The sequence below is a fragment of the Typha angustifolia genome, chromosome 7 (assembly GCF_048772165.1).
Source record: "Typha angustifolia cultivar Huaian chromosome 7, ASM4877216v1, whole genome shotgun sequence".
NCBI classification, from domain to species: domain Eukaryota; kingdom Viridiplantae; phylum Streptophyta; class Magnoliopsida; order Poales; family Typhaceae; genus Typha; species Typha angustifolia.
The window spans coordinates 15,803,241-15,824,567 of record NC_133245.1 but is presented as its reverse complement, the minus strand read 5'-3'; the positions used below and the strand labels follow the sequence as shown (position 1 = coordinate 15,824,567).

The following is a 21,327-nucleotide window of genomic DNA, read 5'->3' as shown; positions in this document are numbered from 1 at the left end:
GTGCGAAACTAATGAAGTTATCAATTGGTTTTCACAACCGAGAAAAACTCTCGCTTATGTCACCATTTGGGAGGGTTACATTCAGTCTCGCTGTAACACTCTTTTGTAGAATGACATAAGCCTCTCTAAGAGTCATACCCTGCTTATATGGCAATATCTTATTTTTTCTATCCGAAAAAAAAAATCCTTAATATTAATCAAAGGCCTGGCCTTTGGTTGGGAGAAAGGGAATTTATATAGTAGAGGGAGATAGACAATGCCGCACGGGGAGATCTTCGCCAATTGTTTGCGTTAAACTTCACCTTAGTTTAAGATTTATTCATTTATTTTAAAAATATCATGCGTCATTTTTAACTTGGACGACATAATAAAGATTACAATGCCCGCAGAATGAACATATCTTTTCAATGCTTTGACGACGACGAACATAAGAGAGCAGATGTCGCTTTTTTCCAAGCTACTGATAGAATACCATTCTAAATCGTGATTTATATGGGAATCCTTATTTATTATTAAATATTCCTTTATTAATCTACTTTTAACTCTTCCAACTGATGGTGTCATTGAAAGAGGCAAAAGAAAGGAGGCCATTTTGGTCATTTGACCGGTCTGCCACTCTCCGAAGAGCCCCACCCCCCCGCCCCAAAGGACCCACTTGTTCGTAGGTTACGGCAGCGTAACAGGTGTCACTATGGTCGCAAAACACGCCATTTTGTTTTTAAAATCAATATTTCTACACAACTAAGACGATTTCTCACATAGGACGAGTTCTCTTTCGTTCTCGTAGACATATATAGCAATTTCCTAATTAACGAAATAAACCGATAATTTTAGTAAGGTTGGGGAAGCGCATACATGGAGGAAACGCAACAAAGCCACGCCGACCCCTCTCTTTTGTCCTCCTCCTTCCTTGGCCTCTTCTTACTTCGTCCTTCTCAATCCCCAATCTCTTCAACAGTGTTTTAATCACCTCCCCCCCCATGAAATCGATCATATCCCATGAGATTTGAGGAGTGGAAGAAAGAGATGAAAGGTGGTGGAGGGGTAATCCATAAAGAAGCGAACGAAGACTACAACAATAACGCGAAAAAAACTCCACCTTTTATATGGCCTCTACCAAATCGCTCCTTCTTCCATCCCCGTTCCATGATCTACCTCATCCTCCCCATCACCGCCCTCTACATCTTCTACACCCTCAACCTCCTCCTCTCCTCTTCCCCACCTTGCCCAACCACCACCGCGGCCGCCGCCGCTGCCATTTCCAACGATTCCATCATCCGCCTTCTCTACCCCTCCAATGACTCTGCCTTACCACCCCCGTCGCCACCTCCTCCGGAATCCGCCGCTGCCACCGGGATCCAGCACATCGTCTTCGGCATCGCCGCCTCCGCAAACCTCTGGGAGAAGCGCAAGGACTACATCAAGCTCTGGTTCCGCCCCGGCGCCATGCGCGGCTTCGTGTGGCTCGACAAGCCGGTCAAGGAGTACAAGTACCCATCCTCCCGCGACCTCACTCTCCCCGTCCTTAAGATCTCCGGCGACACCTCTAAGTTTCCCTACACCCACCGCCAGGGCCACCGCTCCGCCATCCGCATCTCCCGCATCGTCTCCGAGACCTTCCGCCTCGGCCTCCCAAACGTCCGGTGGTTCGTCATGGGCGACGATGACACTGTCTTCATCTCGGACAACTTGGTCAAAGTCCTCTCAAAGTTCGACCACCGCCAACCTTACTACATCGGCTCCCTCTCCGAAAGCCACTTACAGAATATTTACTTCTCCTACGGCATGGCCTTCGGCGGCGGCGGCTTCGCCATCAGCTACCCCCTCGCAGCCGCGCTCGCAAAAGTCCAAGACGGGTGCCTCCGCCGCTACCCGGCACTCTACGGTAGTGACGATCGGATCCACGCGTGCATGGCCGAGCTCGGCGTGCCCCTGACGCGCCACCCAGGGTTCCACCAGTACGACGTCTACGGGGACCTCCTCGGCCTCCTCGCCGCTCACCCGGTTGCACCGCTCGTCTCGCTCCACCATCTTGACGTGGTGCAGCCCGTGTTCCCGTCGGCGCCATCGCGCGCCGCAGCAGTACGGCAGCTGCTCGATGGGCCGGTGAGGTTGGACGCGGCGGGGGTGATGCAGCAATCGATCTGCTACGACGTGGAGCGGCGGTGGACGGTGTCGGTGTCGTGGGGGTTCGCGGTGATAGTGGTGAGGGGAGTAATGTCACCGAGGGAGATGGAGATGCCGGCGAGGACGTTCTTAAATTGGCATAAGAGGGCGGACTACACGGCGTACGCCTTCAACACGCGTCCCGTGGCGCGGAACCCGTGCCAGAAGCCGTACGTCTACTACCTCTCGAGGGCGCGGGTCGACGCCGGGAGGCGGACCACCGTGACGCAGTATGACCGCCACCGCGACGAGGGTAAGCGCCCCTCGTGCCGTTGGAAGATCGCCGACCCCGCCGCGCTGCTCGACCGCGTCGTCGTTTTCAAAAAGCCAGACCCTGGACTTTGGAACCGGGTATTCCTCGCATTCTTTACTCTTTTTTTTTACTTTTTCCTGCAAACTTTGCATATGACCCCCTACATTTAATAAAATTTTCATACATTTACAAATCGTACCGCCTTTTCTATAAAATACGCAAAGAGCTCCTGACCTAGATTGAACTACACAATTAAAAGTTTTGTTCAAACTGATTCGCTCTTATCAAAGTCGGATGGGACTTGCAGATAGACAGATTCTCTTGAGCGTAGGGCTTATATGCAAATTCTTTCAAAAATAAAAGAAAGTAGTTGCTTAGTACTCTTGTCTTACGAATGTCGTGTGGCTTTGATTAGTACTAATTATCTTCTTGTTTAAATATCGATGCAGTCTCCCAGGAGGAATTGCTGCAGAGTGGTGTTGTCACCCAAGGGGGGGAAGAAGGGGGATCGAACCATGACTGTCGATGTGGGTGTGTGCAGGGATGGGGAGACAAGTAAAATATAGTTATATAGGTCGTATGTCTTCTTTTTTCCGCATTAATTTTACTTGTTGCTTTGATCTCCACAAGAGTGTAAATTACTTTGATTGCCTTCTTTTCAGGGAAAAAAACGAATTCTTTTCATCACGTATTGGCTCTCTAGACTTCTATTTTAGATAACAATAATAATAATAATAAAAACCGGGATAAATGGAGTGTAGCGTGGTTGGGACTGAGTGGTAGTGTGCTACGCGTGTTGTAGCTACGCTACGGAAGCTGGTAGCAGGTAGTCACGAGATAAGGATGCAGTGCACCGAGCTCCAACTTTTGCCGTGACTCTTTTCTGCAGCGGCATCTATTTAGCCCCGAGATATGAAGAGAGTCAGAACTACAATTTTCCTTTTTATGAATACGATGTTACCAACTTCTGTAGAAGATTTTTATGTCAAATTTAGATAATTTGCACTCTTTAAGCTTTACGTACGTTTTTTTTCTTCTTCTAAATAGCAACACTATTTATAAATTTGTGCTTTCTCTGAATCATTTGATATCTTATTCAATTTCGTTTCATCTTTTCTCTCTCTCTGTTTCTTTGCTCCCCTCTCTTATCCCTCCCTCCTTCAATCAAAACTATCCTTTCTCTTAACCTCATCCAACTCTCTTCCCTCTCCTCTCCTCTCCTCTTTTCTCTACTACCAAACATACTTAGCTCTCTCCCTTCTCCGCCTTCCCTTTTCCCATTTTATCAGCACCAACCTATCCCTTCCTCCATCGCGCTATTGAGTTGGACCATTTCTTCCTCCCAGCAATGAGGTCAACATGGGATTAGAGAGGGAGAGGGAGAGGGAAGATATTTAGATCTAATTTTAGAGAAAGAGGGGGTGAGAAGAGGAAGAGGCGGTGTGCGTAGGGTGAGAGAGAAGAGCTGATTTTGATCGGAGGGGATAGAGCAGAGGAAGTATAGGAAGGAGAACGAGGAATGAGAGACAAATATGAGAAAGATGATCATTTGAAAAAATAAAAGAGATGACAAATGATCAGGAGAGGACTAAATATTAAAAAAGCTTAGAAGTTATACTAATTTACTATTCTTACGCCATGATAAATTCACAAAAAAAAGTATCCTAATTTTTAATATAAAAAAGTATTAAATAAAAAAAAAACAGCCTACCAAAAAACAAATACTATTCTTATTCTACAAGTATTAAATAAAAAAAAAGGTGTTTGTTGAGCTTAATCCGAGATTAACACGCGACGGACTGACGTTTGATGACGGAAGACTCGTCGAAAGCATAGCAATCTGGTAAAATAACAAAAAACCGAGGCGGTTCTCTTCTTCTTTGTGAGGATGATAGCAGCTGTTTGTGGAAGTCAATTCGAGCCGTTCACTGCTGTGGCTTTACGTCTCTTTCGGATGTGTGATGCGCCCACGCTCGTCTTGTTGTTTCTAAGAAGTAATAAACACAGTTGGTGGTCATGGGTTGGTCCCTCTCTTTCGGGTGCGCGTGCGCACAGCTGCTTAGTGTCCATTTGAATTTAGAAGAACAATTAAATTCGTTTATAGATTCAACTGAGGGGGTGGTGGTGGGCCCTAAACATAGAAATAGATAGAGTTGGATTCCAGAAATGAATGAAAATGCCTAGAGCTACAAATAACTGGAGAACTTTGTTATTTTTGGGCACATCTATGATCACAGTGTAAGATGTAGACACAGATATGTGAAGCAAAAGAAGAAAAAAAAAAAACTTACTATAGTCCTTTTGTAGTAGAAGGCTTTTCATTTACAAACTTAACAACATTGTAGAGTGCTTCCAAGTTCAGCACCATGTTGCCTGATAATCCTTGCAGCTTTTAGGATAATATCTTGTTCTGCGGCAAACAACTCATCTTTTCTCTACAATAATTGATTAAGTAGTGTTAATGCAGGTTAAAAAAAGACATCTATAACATATAGGAATTATAGTGCACTAGAAGGTCAACATGATTGCATTCATGAAGACTACGAATGAGGGGAGACTAGTTGGCATTTGGTGCAGCCTATTTCTCATCTCAAATTTAGAGAGAAGAAAACTTGTAATCCCCAAAAATATGTCTCATGTCAAGGGTTAGCAATAAGTGAAAATTTGTAAATTCCTGCCTGAGATGAAACAGAAGTCTCCAATAGTAACAGTTATTGGCAACAATCTGTATTCATAATGATCTCATTTTTTTTATTAGCAAGCCACTAATTGGTTTCAAAAAATCATTTGCTATAGGATACATCCTGGCCTGACATAGTTTCTATTTAATAACATAGGATGTTCTTACTATATAGGCACATATACACCTAGAAAACAGCAATTAAACAAGTCCATTTATTTCTCAAAAAAATAAAAATAAATAAATAAACAAGTCCATTTGTTGAATAGAATATATCCAGCAGTTCCTCAAATGATGTCTCATATTATAAAGCAGTTAAAAATAATGAGAAAGAGCATGAGCGCATACCATATTTTTGAGGTTGCATCCAATAGTAAGCTCCCCAAATGAATTCTCTAATCGAGAGAGATAGCAGTAAGGTGCATCCTTTTCTAAGAAAACTTGTGGAGTGGATCTTAGCATTGACTTTATCGCCTCAGATACAAGGGGAATCTTTTCTATATCCTCAATTCGTACAGGGATTTTGGTCACACTAGCACGCCATTGAGCACGGGATTTATTGACTATCACCTGTAAGTTTTGTAACAAGGATCCATTTATGAAGATTGCCTTCCAGACTAATAAGTCAAATGTTTTTACTCAATTTCCTTGATTAACAGATGTATAAACCAAACACCATGTACTTGTAATACATTCTATCAAACTCTGTGGAACTAAGCTAATCTAACAGGTATACCAGAATAAAAACATATCAGAGGACCACCTGAACTTTCAAATAAGGATTCTAACTCTTGACTAATAGTGAAAATCTAGTCTCGGTTATTCTTCTGCATGCACTCACTCGTACAGACAGATAGAAGAATGTACGAGGGTGCATATGAAGAGAGGATACTGAAAGAGTAAGAGAAAGATGAATTAAGGAAGAAAGAGTACAGCTCTTGAAGTCTATTTTATTCAGAAGCTGAAACTGAATGAATGAAATCTAAGAGAATAGGTGTGCTACAACGAGAAACCAAATTGCAATTAGCGAACCCCAAAGTAATAAAAGTCTTAAATGTTAAAACACTAATCACAGAAAAAGAGACATGTACTTTTGCACACCTGGCTGGAGAATAGCGAATTTGGAACTATGACAGGAAACTTTTCTGGATTAATCAAAGAAGTGGTAGTGAGTCCAATTTCCACCACTTGTCCCTCTATTGATCCAGCCTGCAAATTCAATACACATGAAAATAATTAACATTTCCAAATTTGAGAAAAAATAAATTAATCATAAACCTAATTAGCAACAGATTGAAAGAATATTAATGTACATTAGACAAACAAAAGAATTTCACAGAAGTTGTGCAAAAACCAATGGATGGATAATGTACTCTAATATAGTTTTAGATTTCACAGATGCACAATCCATGTGGAAATGCAATACATCTACAAGTCCAGGGCTCATTTTCTTCTCCTTTGCATGAAAAAAAAATCATTTTGATATAATTCAGTAGAAGATGGAACACTCAAAATCCATATATACGAACCAACCATGAACATTATGATAAATAAGTGTGCATAGGCCAACAGTGAAGCTGACAAGATAAGAAGGCCATACTTTCACACAACAAAACCGACGTCCAATTACCATGTTCAACTATAGGTGGAAGGATAATGTTGCTCAACCCAAATTATATACAAATATTTAAGCTGCTACAAGATTGTAACTGCTTATGTTGTATGCATTATTTTTACCTAGTAAATCTCAATTACTTTCATTACTCTGACAGCAATGACTCCTACACCTACAGTACAATCTCTCACTTGAATCATTCTTAAATGACATCCATATCAATGCGGAATGAACATTGGACTGGAACTTTTACGCCTCCTAAATTAACCACAATGTTCTCCACAATCTATGCTAACGATATCTCCAGATTGAAAATATTAGAATAATGCTTATCTAAAACCACTAGAGGGCATTATAAAGTATGAGTTAACAAATTCTGCAAAGGATTAGAATGAAAGAAGAAAAATACTTTTATATTATCCCCCACTGAAAAAGGCTTTGACAATTGCAAAGAGAATCCACTGAGCATGTTACCAAGTATATCTCTGGCAGCAAAAGCAGTAGCCACACCTACAAAAAGGCACACAAGGATTTTCATCATATGAAAATGAAACTTGCATATTGCATCAAAAAAATTAGAATCCATGTTTCGAAGAGCTAAAGGAATACACAATATTAATGAGACTAAATGTACTCCTTTTCTTTTCTTTATTTAGGTGTAAGCAAGATATTTTGACAGCCTTTGATCCTTTGACTGACACTCATCAACCCCAAGACTTAAAATGGCATCCTTTTCCACCTTTAATTTCTTCCTCTTTTTACTCTCTTCACACTTCACGATTTTGAAGATCTATAATCATAAACTAGCAAACACTACAGCTATCTCAAGAGAAAGTTTCATTTTGAATTAATATATTTGAAGAGAAATTTCAAAATGTATGCTGCATTGTTCAGCACAGATATGTTAAAGCGCTTATATATAACCTGAAGATTACAAAAAGAATTAAAGACTAAGGCATACACAACAATAATTAGTAACAAAATACTTGCTGCAGCAAAGAAATGTAGCATAATCTCTATTTCAATTTACAGTTACCTCCAATTCCACCAACAGTCAAAATTGATTGCACAGCCACACCACAAGCTTCAGCCAAAGCCATTACCCCCAGTACAATTAGGCCTAAGGACGACACCTTTTCTAGTGCAGACAATTTGTCTTGATCAAGCCCTACTGTGACTTTGTTGAACATAACACTGGTAAAAAAATTGGTTTTCCACCTGTGAAGAAACCACACAAATGAAAGAACAATTGCACCTCTCCATGCCTGTGGAAGATATTCTGAAGTGCTTGGTGCAATTATAAGACCTCTGCATAAGACAAAATCATAATAAATTAATTCAGGCGGAATGCTTAGAATCAACATTTAATAACTTATAATAAAGCAAAGTTAATTTAACACCATATACCAATATGTGTACAAGAAAACAATATATAGCTTAGGAAAAAGGAAACTTATATCAACAGCTAATATACATCCTATTATGTACAGAATAGGCAATTGCCTTAGATTTCAAGCATGAAGTGCTGAAGATACCCTTTTACATTTCTTGTTATAGCTTTACTTCAACACCTTATGCAAATAAATTTTAGGTGGGGACACAAAACTGACAGAATCCATGATGCCTATTAATTTTAAGTTTTTAACCAATCTAACAAATCAACAAATAAATCTTTCTCCTAACAAGACCATTGGTGAGTCCAGACTGTTGAGGTAACCAAAAGATAGAAAATTCATCAACTTAATCTGTTAATCACCGGTAGTCATCCTTATGTAGATATGCAATTTTTTTAGTTTCCAGTTTTTGTTAGACTTTAAGCTTAAGGAGGACTTGCCTGCATCTTTTCTTTTTTTTATAATTTAATTCTTTCAACCTTGACTTCAAAGTATTTGAAGAAACTATTGACAAAATAAATTCACAGTATGCTCTGCCAGTTTATCGATTTATAACAACATATTTAATAATTCAAATGGTCAACAAAGAATAAGTTTCGTCTTGATAATGGAAGAAATTATCTTTAATGTAAGGATATGAGCAGAAGAATTGTTTAGATTCAAGTCCCTATCACAACAATGACATAGGGAATTTATTCCTAAGCAGGGATTTGTAATATTAGAATGGCGAACAGGCATTCTATTAAGATAGGAGTTCAAATTTCAAAGTGATAAGTGATAACAAATGTCAACTGAAATGGTAATATCCATCTAATTCCACAAAACCCCTAATTGCCATCAAGAACAAGAACTGTAGGTTGCTATTGAAATTTCTAGCAACTATTTGAACTTCACAGATAAAAGAAGAAATTTCATGTAGGGACTTGACATTTAATTTTTTTGATATGGGACAAAGCAATTCATGGCAAGAATTGTTGAGCAATCAACAAATATCTAATATTTAAAAGTTCTTCATTGAAATAATAAAGTTAGTGATAATACATAATTCAATTTCAAGTAAGAAAGAACTGAAAAAAAATTATTCAATTCAATTTGAGTAATAAATAACTGAAGAACAAAGGAGATTTTATTATTTCTGAATATTGAATATGAGTTGAGTCTTACAGTTGAGAAAATGCCAAAAAGGTAATAAGATATCTTGCAGGGTCTTCCAGAGCACTCCACATGCTGTACTGATAGGGAACTTGTTCCTTACTTGAGCTTCCAAGTAACACTGTAAGAGGACTTTCCGATGCATATTTGTGAAGTTTCCTAAAAATCCTAGGCATGACAAACCAGGCCAGTATTGTACCAAATAAAGTCCCACCGACTGGAACAATTACCTTTTCTAAATATGGATATGAATCATATAACTGCTGTATGTAAGGCATGACTGAATCAGACAATTCTTTTGATTTCTGGCCTGCGGTAGTGACAGTATCTACGGCAGATCGACGAACGTGATCCAACATATCAACCCAATCATTTCCAACAGCATCAGCAGTTTTAGCACTGGAGACTTCTGCAGGCACATTATTGGAAACAGCATGTTGTGCACCATCTGGTTTTCCTCCCACATGTGATGAATATGCTCGACTGCAGGTCATCATACTTAAACTTGCGCTGAATGGAATGCAGCGAGAGTGTGGCATACTTTTTAGGAACCAACTGCTATCTGAGGATTTTTGTGAAAATCGGGCATAAGAATCAGTTTGACATCCTTGATCTTCTAGAAGAGATGAAAGGCCCAACATTATGTTATTTCCCTTTCCCTGATACCGCGGATGCCAATCTACAGCCATTAGCCTGTTAGCTGCTAAAATGCCTGGTGTGGTTGAAAGATGATTGCTCCTGAACCTTGAAGAAGTAATGGAAGAACCATATGATTGAACATGCCTTGTCCTAAAGCAAGGATTAGTGACAGCAGCATATGACTTATGTAATATTGCTCTGACTTCCAACATTGCTCAATGTAGTGTATCCAAATTCACCACTAATCTATCACCAGCAACTCAGCATCTCGTGAGAGTCACTCTGCAAGGTAAAAAGAGTCACTGATGTACTCATAAAAAGATGGAAATCTATATATATGTATCGTGGTGGTTACTCAAGACCCAGAAAGCAAATAATGTCGAAAGCAAACTTATTGCGAAGAATGCCTTTTCTATTTAACGCCACTAACTAAATAATTTTACTGGCAGTGAATCCTATAGCATGGTTCCATATCCAACTATTAAAGGAAGGGGATCTAGATTGACTGCTTCCCGACCTCACTCTTTGAGAAAGATTAGAATCTTAATCTAGCAAAAGAACAAGATCCTAATCCTAGCATATCAACCACCAAAAACACAAGGTATGAATTGCAGAATAATAGATGGCACAAGCAATCATCCCACTCCAGCGAAAGAAAAAAAAAAAATCGGTATGGATCTCATCTTTCTTATTCCCTCAATTATCGTAGCTTTCGTTTATTTTTATTTTTCCTTTCCTTCGTTTTATTGTAACGAAAAGAAGTCGAAGAACGACAGATTTCTTGAGAAGAAATAGAAGCAAGATTTGTTCTCACCGAACAAGCTAAATCTTAGATGCCATGAAGACAGAGAGAATAGAACTGCCCAGCGGAGGAACGGAACGGCGAATCTGGCGGTGGACGAGAGGAGCTCTTGAGGACAGTCGAGAGAAATCGAGAACCGCCACTGTGCTCTGCACTTGTTCTCCTCTGACCTCCGCTTTGCGCCTTGCGGTGTTCCCAAGCAATCGATTGCAACGTAATAATAAACTTCCTAAAGAGGAGCTTTTGCAATTTAACTATATTTATTTTTTAAAATTAATTTATAAATTTAGATGTATATTTTATTATAATAGAATGTACATAATTTATAAATATAATGCATATTAGAATTTATCATCTTAGATTATCAAAAACTTAAACACAATTAAATTATAAACCCTCTTTTTGTAACAGTCTTGAAGTTTTAAAATGTAATGTACCCTTTTTATCCTTTACACATTGATTCTTATAAAAAATGTCTAATGGTATTAACAAAAAATATTAAATAATTATTTTATTTATTTTTCTTTCCTCTAGTAAGGATTAAATGGTACACACATAGATCCTAATATTCATCGTATGACATTCATATATTATTTTTTTTAAAATTAGTATAAAGAATTTTTGAGAGATTTTACATAGTTAAAAGGAGGTTAATGTGTTACAAGAAATAAACGAGGATGTTTATGTGAAAATAAGCAATAATTAAAGACTTAAATATAATTATCTCTAATATATTTTTTAAATTTGTTTATTACGCACATGTAGTAGTGGAAAATGTAATAATCATGAAGTGGGTGGAGAAAAAATTACTAATAATTAGAAGATAAAAGGCGAAAGAGTAAGGGAGAGAACAGAGCTAGCAAGAGAGCTTAAAAAAAAAAAAAATTAAAGCTGGAGTGAAATTTCCTTTTCATTCTTTCTTAGCAGAAAGTATTTCAGAATTTTCATCCAAATACTCATTTAGAAGAAAAAGAATATCTTTCCTTCCAACTTTTTTTAAAGAAAACCCAAATTCCTACGAATTTAGATAGAAATTTAGACAGCTCACGGATGACAGAGAAGCCTGCTCGGCTCGAGTCGTGGCCGCCGGACTCGGGTCGGGTCGGGCCGGGCCAGGCCCAAATAGCCAGTGGGCGGCATGATCCAAGTCGTTGCTCGCGATGGATCTTAATTCGCTTGTCAAGGACACGCGCGGACGTGTGCCTAGCCGGTGCCGGCACGCTCCCCCCACTGGGCAACGTAGGCTCTAAGCATTCGGCCATATTCTACTGCACAAGTCCAGGAGGGCCGCAGGATAACGCAACGAGTGTGTGAGCTTTACAAGGAAACAGTTGCATGCACCACCACAGCGTTTTCCACCACGCCACGATAGCACGCACTGTGAACGACTTGGATGCACCTCATGAGTCTTGCCTGCCTTCGTCTCTGAGCTGACGTCTCACATTACCCAGGAGGGGAAGGAGCACAAGAGACAAGAAGGGATTGAGAGATATGGAATATTGCGAAAGCGAAAAGGTGGAAAGAATGACGCGAAAGGGTGGGAGCTATGCAAGTTGACCTCAATACTAATGGAATGGTCAGCTGGGTGGGTTTGCACCAAAATGGCAGTTGACTTACACGCGGCGGCATGTAGAGGGTACCACGAGGTGGATGGATCGACGGAGGACGTGAAGCATGCCTTCTGCTCCATTCTTTCATAAAGGCAAATATTTCTATACCTCTCTCAAATTTCACAATCTTATCTGTAATATGGTCCCCCAAAATACCAAAGGCAAAATACTTCTTCTAATTCATGTTCTTTTCTTCTTTTCAGACTTCTCTCTATCTTAGACATTAAATGTGATAAATTATTAAAAAATATATATATTACTATGAGTTAAGAGTATGCATGTTATTTTTTATGATAAATTACTAAGATAATATAATTATAAAAAAAATGATGTGAAGAGTAATTATAGATATTAAAATCATACGTAAATAACAAAAATTGAACGTCTAGTTGCAAAAATAATTTCTAGAGAAATATTAATTTTAGAAGGATATATATATATATATATATATATATACTGATAGAATATTATAGAAGGGTAATCATGTAAATAAATTTTAAATTGGGCATATAAGTAAATAAGATATTTTTAGCGTATTCTTACTTTTATCAGTATTCAATTATATCTATTCATTTTGAATCTCAATTATCAAATTATTCAATCATTAAAATTCTTGATTCTTTATATACAATATGTATGAATAATCCATAAATCTAAATATTATTTATTTCCTCTAATATATATATATATAATTATTATTAATAAGTTAGAAAACATATATAAATAATAATCTAACAATTGATGTTATAAAATTTCACATCTCAAACTAATATTTTATTTGTGATTGTCTTCTCAAAAATGTTCTTTCTTAATAAAAAATCTCTTATATTAGCATAAAGAATTCCTCTGTTATTTTCTAAAATAAAATATAATATTAAATATTTTTACAAATCCAAAATCTTGAAATATTTCCATTTATATATTATTTTCTGGAATAAAATGAAAATTGATCATATAAACAATAAAATTGTATAAAATACAAATAATCTTAACATCTCAAATTTTTTATTAAAAATCCTTAAAGTAATAAATTTCTTAATTTTTCAATACATGATCATCATATTATAATTTATTTATCTCATAAAATTAAACATAATAAGAATAAATAAAAAGAAATAATTTTCAATTATCAATTCTATTTTAATAATAAAAATTTAATAAAATATGAGAAAACCTCATCACTCAATTTAAAAATAATTTAATTTTCATCCTCTACCTTCTCTCTTCAAAATCTCATTTAAGTTTTCTTTTTTTTAGACCCATTTTTATAGTTAAAAGAAAATAATAAGAGTCCTATTAAAATATAAATTTTAATATCTTAAAGATATACCTAAAAATTTAATTTAATTTAATATGAATCCTAAATTTTAAAGAATAAAATAAAACTCTTCATTATTTAAATATTTATTATATTTTATTTATTTACGTTTTAAAATTATGGGTTGTTACACAAGCTCTTCTATAAATAAGGCACTAACTCATTTGATGAGGTATCGAAACAAGCAGGAGTTGAAGAAGACGAGATGGAGAGTTCATTGGTTCTCAAAGCATTGCGGCTGTTACTTGGCTTGGTATTTGCGGGATGGCTGCTGGTATGGATCATGAGACCCACAAACATTTACAGAAACGACTGGTCTCCCAAGCTCATTTCTGATACTAATTCCACATACTTCGGGAAACAAGGTTCTCTAGTTATCAAATTATTTCGAGAGAAGATTATGAGAACATTCAATTTATAGGTCTTCTAACCATCAACCCTTTTCTTTTCTTTGGCTAATTACAGGGACGAACATCTTAATATACGCATTCCCCATCTTATTCATTTCTGTTCTTGGATGCATTTACCTGCACTTGTTGAAGAAAAGTGGGAACACAGAACGGTAAGTATTATCTACTTCTTCTTCTTATTCTTCTTTCTGATTGTATTTTTTCTTTAAAATGTTTGTGATGCTATTTTTCATGTGAAATTTTACAGGGGTAAATCAAGTTCACGTCTCGCAGCATGGAAGAGGCCTGTTCTGGTGAAAGGTCCCCTTGGAATTGTTTCAGCCATAGAGTTGGCTTTCTCTCTCTTGTTTCTTGCACTCCTTATATGGTGCTTCTCCTCCTATTTAACCATTAGCTTCGCCAAACTTCATCAGAATGACAAAGAGAAATTGTAAGGGTCGCAATTCCTTTTCTTTTCCACTATGTGAGATATCCCCCATAGTTAATTAATAATCCCAAACATTGGCATTATAAGTTACTCTAATCTTAATTGCAGGTGGGAAGCTAAGTTGGAGGTCACGGGTTTAAGACTCGGTTTGATTGGAAATTTGTGCTGCGCTTTCCTCTTCTTTCCGGTTACAAGAGGCTCCTCTCTTCTGCCACTCATTGGTCTTACGTCCGAATCAAGCATCAAGTATCACGTATGGCTAGGCCATATTGTCATGGTTATCTTCAGTGCTCATGGCGTATGTTATATTTTATACTGGGCTGTCACCAATCAGATGGATGAGGTAATTTTTTAGAAGATTATATATATATATATATATATATATATATATATATATATATATATATATATGGAGGCAGCTCTCTTTAATCTTTAGCATAAACTGCAGTTCAATCCCGTCTTATTAACCATAGAGATATTTCTATATTTTGAGTGCAGATGATTGAATGGGGTAACAATGGGATAGCAAATGTGCCTGGGGAATTAGCTTTAATCTGTGGATTAATCTTGTGGGCTACGACCTTTCCTCGCATAAGGCGCAAGATGTTCGAGCTCTTCTTCTACAGCCATCAACTCTACATCCTGTTCCTCTTCTTTTACCTACTACACGTTGGGATCTCTTTCTTCTGTTATATTCTTCCTGGCATATACCTCTTCATGATAGATCGATACTTGAGATTCTTGCAATCTCGAACGAAAGTTAGGCTAGTTTCTGCTCGGCTTTTGCCATCCGAAGCAATCGAGCTAAACTTCTCCAAAAGCTCAGGTGATCGAGGTCAAAGATTTACATCTTATATACGCATGATGATGATTAAAGTTGCTCACTTTTGTCAATATATTTCTAGGATTTGGGTACAACCCTTTAAGCACGGTGTTCATCAACGTGCCAAGCGTGTCATCACTCCAATGGCACCCTTACACCGTGAGCTCCAGCAGCAACTTAGAGCCCGAGAGGCTTAGCGTCATCATCAAGAAAGAAGGAAGCTGGACTCAGAAGCTATACAGGACTCTCTCCTCGCCGCTTCCTAACGATCGCCTCGACGTTTCAGTAGAAGGGCCTTACAGTCCTACTTCCATGAACTTCCTAAGGTTTGGAAGAATACCCCTGTCAAAGTTTCTAATTCCTAAATAGATGCACACGCTTAAAAATAGAATCAATTTGATCATGGCAGGTATGATTCACTAGTGATGGTGAGTGGTGGCAGTGGAATTACCCCCTTCATGTCGATCATCCGAGAGCTCATCTACCGCGTCAACACACTCAACGCCCCCACCCCAAGCGTTCTCCTAATCTGTGCATTTAAGACCTCAGTAGATCTAACAATGCTAGATCTCCTCCTCCCGATCTCCGGCGACGTCTCCGACCTCTCTCGCCTCCAGCTCCGCATCGAAGCCTTCGTCACGCGAGAAGAAGCGGCCACCGACGAATCCCAGAGCCTCATCAGAACGATCTGGTTCAAGCCAATCCCTTCAGACAAGCCCATAGCCCCTGTTCTCGGACCCAACAGTTGGCTCTGGCTGGGCGCAATCGTGTCGTCCTCCTTCGTTGCGTTTCTCTTGCTCATTGGCATCCTTCAACGTTACTATATCAACCCAATTGAGCAGAACACCAATACCGTGTATTCGTATTCGACGAGGGCCGTTTTGAATTTGTTGTTCATATGCGTCTGCATAGCTGCCGCAGCAAGTGCGGGCTTTTTGTGGAATAAGAGTGGGAATTACTCGAAGGAAGCGAAGCAGATACAGAGCACGGATGCGCCAACGCCGACAACGTCGCCGAGTTCTTGGTTTTATAACGCGGATAGAGAGCTGGAAAGCGTCCCACAAGAGTCGCTGGTTAAAGCAACCAAAGTGCACTTTGGTGGGCGGCCTGACCTCAAGAGTAAGAATCCCTTTTTCCATTCCACACCCTATATTATATATTAATTTGCGATGGGAGCTAAGTGGGTATTGTCTTGAGTTCATGCAGAGATTTTGCTTGAGATCGATGGCTCTAATGTTGGGGTGATGGCGAGTGGGCCCCGTGGGATGCGGCACGAGGTTGCAGCTATCTGCTCGTCGGGTCTGGCGGATAACCTTCACTTCGAATCCATTAGCTTTAGTTGGTGAAGGTATATGTATCTGTGCTCCTTCCTATACATCAGTGTGCATTCATCAGAGAAAAAAGAAAGAAAGAAGAAGATTTGTGTGCATGTGCAAACGTGTTCGTGTGTGAATGTGAGAGAGGTGCTTATTTTGCAAATGTAATAAGAAGTGTGAACTGGTTGATTGTCCTTATTTTAATTAATTGTTTTGTTGAAGGGCCGGCCAGTCTTTTAATTTCGTCATCTACCTCCATATATTTGGTATCTAATGGGAGCTCAGTAGTGTTATTTTACGAGAATTATTATCCTAATTTGATCGTCAATATTGGACTTGAGAAAATTACAGGCACGTAAGAACGAGAATTGATATGATTATATTATATTATTATTTCATGGATGATAATTGGACGAGAATGTCTTGTGATTAATATATCCCTGGACAGTGTCAAAGGCCAATGTTAGATCTGTTGCAAAGAGAATAAAATTTACATATTATCCATTGGCATCTATTCTCTTCTCTTTATGGTTGAGAAAATTTTAATCTCGTTATCTGTTACTTTTTCTTACTGGGACTAGTGAAGTGTAGATAAATATATTTGCTCTGTTTGAATTGCTCGGGTATCTCTTTCCTCACAGATTCTAGAGCTCTTCCCTGCACCATTCTTCTCCATATTTGATGCATGGTTATTGCACAGACTTGAGAAAATTAGATTCGGTATTACCTAATAGAACTCATTTATGTATCAGGACTCAGAAGGAATCAATATTGGCTAGAAACGGAAAGAAATTAAAGTTAAGCAACCAATGCTGGCATCACAGAGAATTCGAGAGCATGGGTTGATTTAAAACCTGAAAGATAATCGATTATCTTAGCAGTCCATTCACCTTAAATTTGGCTGTGATTAGATAAACTATCTGTATCGGACGAAACAGAGCCAATACTAGTTTTGGCAAACCATATAAAAAAGATGGTGTATGGTGTAAAGAAATAATTCATATACTTACTTAATGCATCGAGTTCAAAGTTACCTCTCTTCCAGGTAAGGAGCTCTGTACAAATAATCCAGTAACACCTTTCTTCCAGTATAATCCAAGATAAATATTTCTAATAAAAAGAAAAAATTTACACAAGTAAACTCTTCTTCCAGTATCCAAGGTCACAATAGTCATGGCATCGCTCTGAAGACAGGCTTTAATGTATATCAGTTACATATTGTACACGCCTCAATTTGGATCTGGATAGAAGTCTAGAGTTTCTCTCCAGATGGCTTCCTTAATATCTTCTTCGGTTAATGATGACTGCTCGAAATCAAAACTCAAAGGTGCCTGGCAGACAGGCTCATCATTTACGTCATGAAGAGAAGCCAGATATGGGTGACGTAGAGCTTCATCGACTGCGGAAAGAATACAATATTGAATATGCATTAAGAGAGAACTCAGAACCAAGTTCTAATGAATCAGCAAAAGTTCATCCTACCTGTGATCCTTTCACTTGGATCAAACACAAGCATTCTCTCTAACAAATCAATGGCCTCAGGATGCATGGTGGGGAACCTAACAGAAAAGTTCTGCTTTGGACATTTTGGGAGCTGTTTCACATGTCGTCTTGCATCATCCCTTTCTACAAACCATAGGTTTGCATCATCTGGTGAACCTATTAGCTTTTTAGCAAAATGGAAGACATTCGTCAGAATTTATGTCAAGCTTTCAGAAAATAACTTTTAGCATCCAGAGTATCAGCAAGATTACTATGGCTGTTATGCATATGGAAAATATCCCCTCCAATTAACTAGCTAACATATGTAGTTTGTTAAATTGCACTAGGAAATTTGAACAAGAAACGAATAGTTACTACTTACTAGTCTACAACATTAAAGACCACTTAAAAGCACATTAGTAACTTTTCTAGCATTTCATTTCATAGATTGACAGAGCAAGCATTTAATTTTTTATGGTTGCTTCCAAGAGAAACCCGAATTAAAGTAACATGAATAATTGATAACCCAGAGACCATCTCGTCGAACACCACAATTTCTGAAATTACAATATTTTACTGGCAATGATATTAACGAAATAACAGAACGACAGTTTTCCTCCTTCAATGGAATAATTCTTGTTACAAATACAACCAAGACTACTTTCAGTTATAAGATACAATATCCTGAGCCATACCTCTGTGATCAATTTTAGCTGTTGGGTATAGTCTTTTCCTGGAAATAATGGTTTACGGGTCACAATTTCACCAAGTATGCATCCCACAGACCAAACATCAATAGCAGCAGTGTATGCTGAACAATTAAGAAGCAACTCAGGTGCCCGATACCAAAGGGTAACAACATACAGCGTCATTCGGTCTGTTTCAGAGGTTGTCCTGGCTAATCCAAAGTCTCCTATCTTTAAGTCACAATTTGCATTTAAGAGCAGATTGCTGGGTTTAAGATCACGGTGCAAGACATTTGCTGAGTGCACATATTTCAAGCCTCGAAGTAACTGATACAGGAAAAACTGCAAAATAGAAACTTTTAAAAAAAAAAAAGAATTTATGGCACTAGCTAAAAGGTAACATTCATTTGAATGAAAGTGCAAAATGTTTCATATTAGTCATGTTCATGACCTTATTTCTGAGATTAACAGAAAATATGTTCCAATAGAACTTATCATACCAATTTGTTAAGAAACAAAATCCAAAGGTAAAACATGATTTTGAAATTTATCAATGGAGGCATAATAATATAACTTGAAACATCAGGTTGTTTTCCATAGTAATTGAGGAATTCATTAATTCAATCTAAGAATAGATAAGCATAGATGATGCTTAATATGTTATGCTAGAATCAGAAAAGAAAAGAATTATTTTGCACTATAAGAATATGGTACAGCATATGACAAACAGAATAACCATTTGAAGTAAAAAGAGAAAAAAAAATGTTAATCTCCATGACTAGTAGAAATAGTTCCTTAACATATTGCAAACTCTTCTTCTTTAAGTCTAATTGTGCAATGGGAAAGCTATAGACACAACAAAAGATAACGTACAATTTATTCATTATACATCAAAAGAATACAAATTGCTCTACAGAATATTGAAGGGGCCAAACCTTGCAATGGTCATTGGTCAATGGCTGATCAGAACATATTATATGATGGAGATCAGTATCCATTAGTTCACTTACAATGTAAACATCATGAAAGTTGTCCCTCTGCGAAGAGCGTACAAGATCCTTGATGGAAATAATCTGTGCAGGATTCAGAAAGAAAGACCTTGTCAAGCAAATCAGATTTAGAAGAAGCAGGACAGATGAACATATTCGATCCTGGCAAACTGTATCTGAGTTAAGCACTGTGTTAATAGTGAGTTGTTTATCAGATTCTCTAAAACAGTATCTTACAATTTTCATTCCAGTCTTTTATTGGTTTTCTGCAATCAGGGGATCTCTTCTGTTCAACATGTTACATGCCTCCTAGGAGTTAGGAGCAACCAACAAATTCAGACAACTTTAAGAAGCAAGTATTGGAGTAATATCATGTATCACTTACTTAAACCACAAACACTCATAATTGGATGAGCCCAAGAGGTCGGCGCATAATGGTTCAATATACATCCTTAGAGGTGGATATCATGAATTAGTACCAATTTCTTACATATTATAAGCTATATTCTTAAAAGGAGGTATCACATCAAGCAATTAAAAGTCCAATAAGAATATATCTTGAGAGAACACCTTTAATATCCTGTAGATCTAAATGGCTTTGCAATTAATAAAATAATACTTTGCAAAGCAACAACTGATGAAATATCAGAAATCTACAGATGATACAATGTAAAGTATTTTTGATATCAACTTAGTATTCTAGTAGTAATAGCAGTAGTTTCAGTTTCAAACTTTCAGGATTAAGAACCACTTCGAATTTCTTTACTGCTCTAGTTAAAAACAGATTTATCATGCGTAAAACTCAAAAGATATGTAAATCAGCAAGCCAACAACAAAAGAAATCTTACATTTTGATGATCCATTTGACGAAGAATCTTTATTTCTCTTAAAGTTTTTTTAGCATCATCGCGGTCGGCAAATGCATTACCAATCTTCTTGATAGCCACTTCTTCACCTGTTTGCGAGTTCACGGCCGCACTACGCAAAAGAAACTTATTGTATTTAATCTTCCGATTCTCATGTATACAGGTTAGCTTGCAGATGTTACAAAGAAAAAGTTAAGACATATAAAGACATCCCTCCCAAGTGCATGTAGGGATCAAAACTAAAACATCACAGAAAGCTCCCAAGTGTTATACAGATAGACCCATGTCTTATTTCTACCCCATAAAAAGGTTCTCTGTTTCCTCCATTTTCTTTGTTATTTATCTAAGAAAGAAATGATCAATGAGCACCATCCACCAAAACTTAAGCCAAATGAAAACCCAATTATGATCTAAACGTATTAAACCATCCCGTCCCACAAAAACTCTTTTCTTTTTTTCTTTTTTTTTTCAGAAGGATCATGCTTATGATTACGATACAAAATTGCTCACCAAACAAAGCCATAAGCCCCTTTTCCAATAGGCCGAATCGGAGGCACGTACTTCTTTGGAAGCTCGAAAAGATATCCGTAGATATCATACGTCACGTAACGGCCGCAATTGGTGAGCACTCCTGTTATATTGCTGTCCCAGGAAGCAGACTCGGATTCCATCTCCTTTATCTGGGTATCCGGGAATAGG

General features: G+C 37.8%; 4 protein-coding genes across 6 annotated transcripts; 2 read left to right on the top strand and 2 right to left on the bottom strand.

The window, feature by feature from the left end:
- The first annotated feature begins 809 nt into the window (after positions 1-809).
- On the top strand, positions 810-3,464 carry LOC140761879 (uncharacterized). 2 transcript variants are annotated; one of them, XM_073099398.1, is made up of 3 exons: positions 810-2,517; positions 2,869-2,993; positions 3,082-3,464. In XM_073099398.1, exons 1-2 carry the CDS (start codon positions 1,000-1,002, stop codon positions 2,983-2,985), a joined length of 1,635 nt encoding a protein of 544 aa, XP_072955499.1. In that variant the 5' UTR covers positions 810-999; the 3' UTR covers positions 2,986-2,993; positions 3,082-3,464. The 2 variants fall into 2 exon arrangements, with proteins under 2 accessions (XP_072955499.1, XP_072955498.1); XM_073099397.1 differs by lacking the exon at positions 3,082-3,464 and having other exon boundaries at positions 2,869-2,994.
- A 1,246-nt stretch (positions 3,465-4,710) lies between these two features.
- On the bottom strand, positions 4,711-10,921 carry LOC140763830 (mechanosensitive ion channel protein 1, mitochondrial-like). The gene is made up of 7 exons (XM_073102194.1): positions 10,714-10,921; positions 9,273-10,181; positions 7,751-8,022; positions 7,124-7,224; positions 6,201-6,308; positions 5,448-5,669; positions 4,711-4,854 (listed from the first exon to the last, which is right to left on the bottom strand). Exons 2-7 carry the CDS (start codon positions 10,109-10,111, stop codon positions 4,750-4,752), a joined length of 1,647 nt encoding a protein of 548 aa, XP_072958295.1. The 5' UTR covers positions 10,112-10,181; positions 10,714-10,921; the 3' UTR covers positions 4,711-4,749.
- A 1,118-nt stretch (positions 10,922-12,039) lies between these two features.
- Positions 12,040-16,826, top strand: LOC140763735 (ferric reduction oxidase 2-like). The gene is made up of 9 exons (XM_073102062.1): positions 12,040-12,403; positions 13,818-13,994; positions 14,095-14,191; positions 14,287-14,469; positions 14,575-14,809; positions 14,965-15,292; positions 15,372-15,615; positions 15,699-16,408; positions 16,496-16,826. The coding sequence occupies exons 1-9, from the start codon at positions 12,376-12,378 to the stop codon at positions 16,633-16,635; spliced, it is 2,142 nt and encodes a 713-aa protein (XP_072958163.1). The 5' UTR covers positions 12,040-12,375; the 3' UTR covers positions 16,636-16,826.
- A 766-nt stretch (positions 16,827-17,592) lies between these two features.
- LOC140763736 (mitogen-activated protein kinase homolog MMK2-like) lies at positions 17,593-21,299 on the bottom strand. 2 transcript variants are annotated; one of them, XM_073102063.1, is made up of 6 exons: positions 21,139-21,299; positions 20,611-20,740; positions 19,709-19,846; positions 18,783-19,115; positions 18,088-18,271; positions 17,593-18,004 (listed from the first exon to the last, which is right to left on the bottom strand). In XM_073102063.1, the coding sequence occupies exons 1-6, from the start codon at positions 21,297-21,299 to the stop codon at positions 17,835-17,837; spliced, it is 1,116 nt and encodes a 371-aa protein (XP_072958164.1). In that variant the 3' UTR covers positions 17,593-17,834. The 2 variants fall into 2 exon arrangements, with proteins under 2 accessions (XP_072958164.1, XP_072958165.1); XM_073102064.1 differs by having other exon boundaries at positions 19,784-19,846.
- Positions 21,300-21,327: the final 28 nt, after the last annotated feature.

Coding starts and splice junctions, on each gene's coding strand:
- LOC140763735 (XM_073102062.1), top strand. CDS start 12,376: ATGCCTTCTGCTCCATTCTTTCATAAAG. Junction 14,470..14,574: donor CAGAATGACAAAGAGAAATT/GTAAGGGTCGCA, acceptor TCTTAATTGCAG/GTGGGAAGCTAAGTTGGAGG. Junction 14,810..14,964: donor TCACCAATCAGATGGATGAG/GTAATTTTTTAG, acceptor TTTTGAGTGCAG/ATGATTGAATGGGGTAACAA.
- LOC140761879 (XM_073099398.1), top strand. CDS start 1,000: ATGAGATTTGAGGAGTGGAAGAAAGAGATGAAAGGTGGTGGAGGGGTA. Junction 2,518..2,868: donor ACCCTGGACTTTGGAACCGG/GTATTCCTCGCA, acceptor ATATCGATGCAG/TCTCCCAGGAGGAATTGCTG.
- LOC140763736 (XM_073102063.1), bottom strand. CDS start 21,299: ATGGAATCCGAGTCTGCTTCCTGGGACAGCAATATAACAGGAGTGCTC. Junction 18,272..18,782: donor AGCTAAAATTGATCACAGAG/GTATGGCTCAGG, acceptor TTTGCTAAAAAG/CTAATAGGTTCACCAGATGA. Junction 18,005..18,087: donor TCCAAGTGAAAGGATCACAG/GTAGGATGAACT, acceptor TTCTTTCCGCAG/TCGATGAAGCTCTACGTCAC.
- LOC140763830 (XM_073102194.1), bottom strand. CDS start 10,111: ATGTTGGAAGTCAGAGCAATATTACATAAGTCATATGCTGCTGTCACT. Junction 6,309..7,123: donor CAGTGGGGGATAATATAAAA/GTATTTTTCTTC, acceptor TTGAATTTGCAG/GCTGGATCAATAGAGGGACA. Junction 5,670..6,200: donor ATTCGCTATTCTCCAGCCAG/GTGTGCAAAAGT, acceptor CAAAACTTACAG/GTGATAGTCAATAAATCCCG.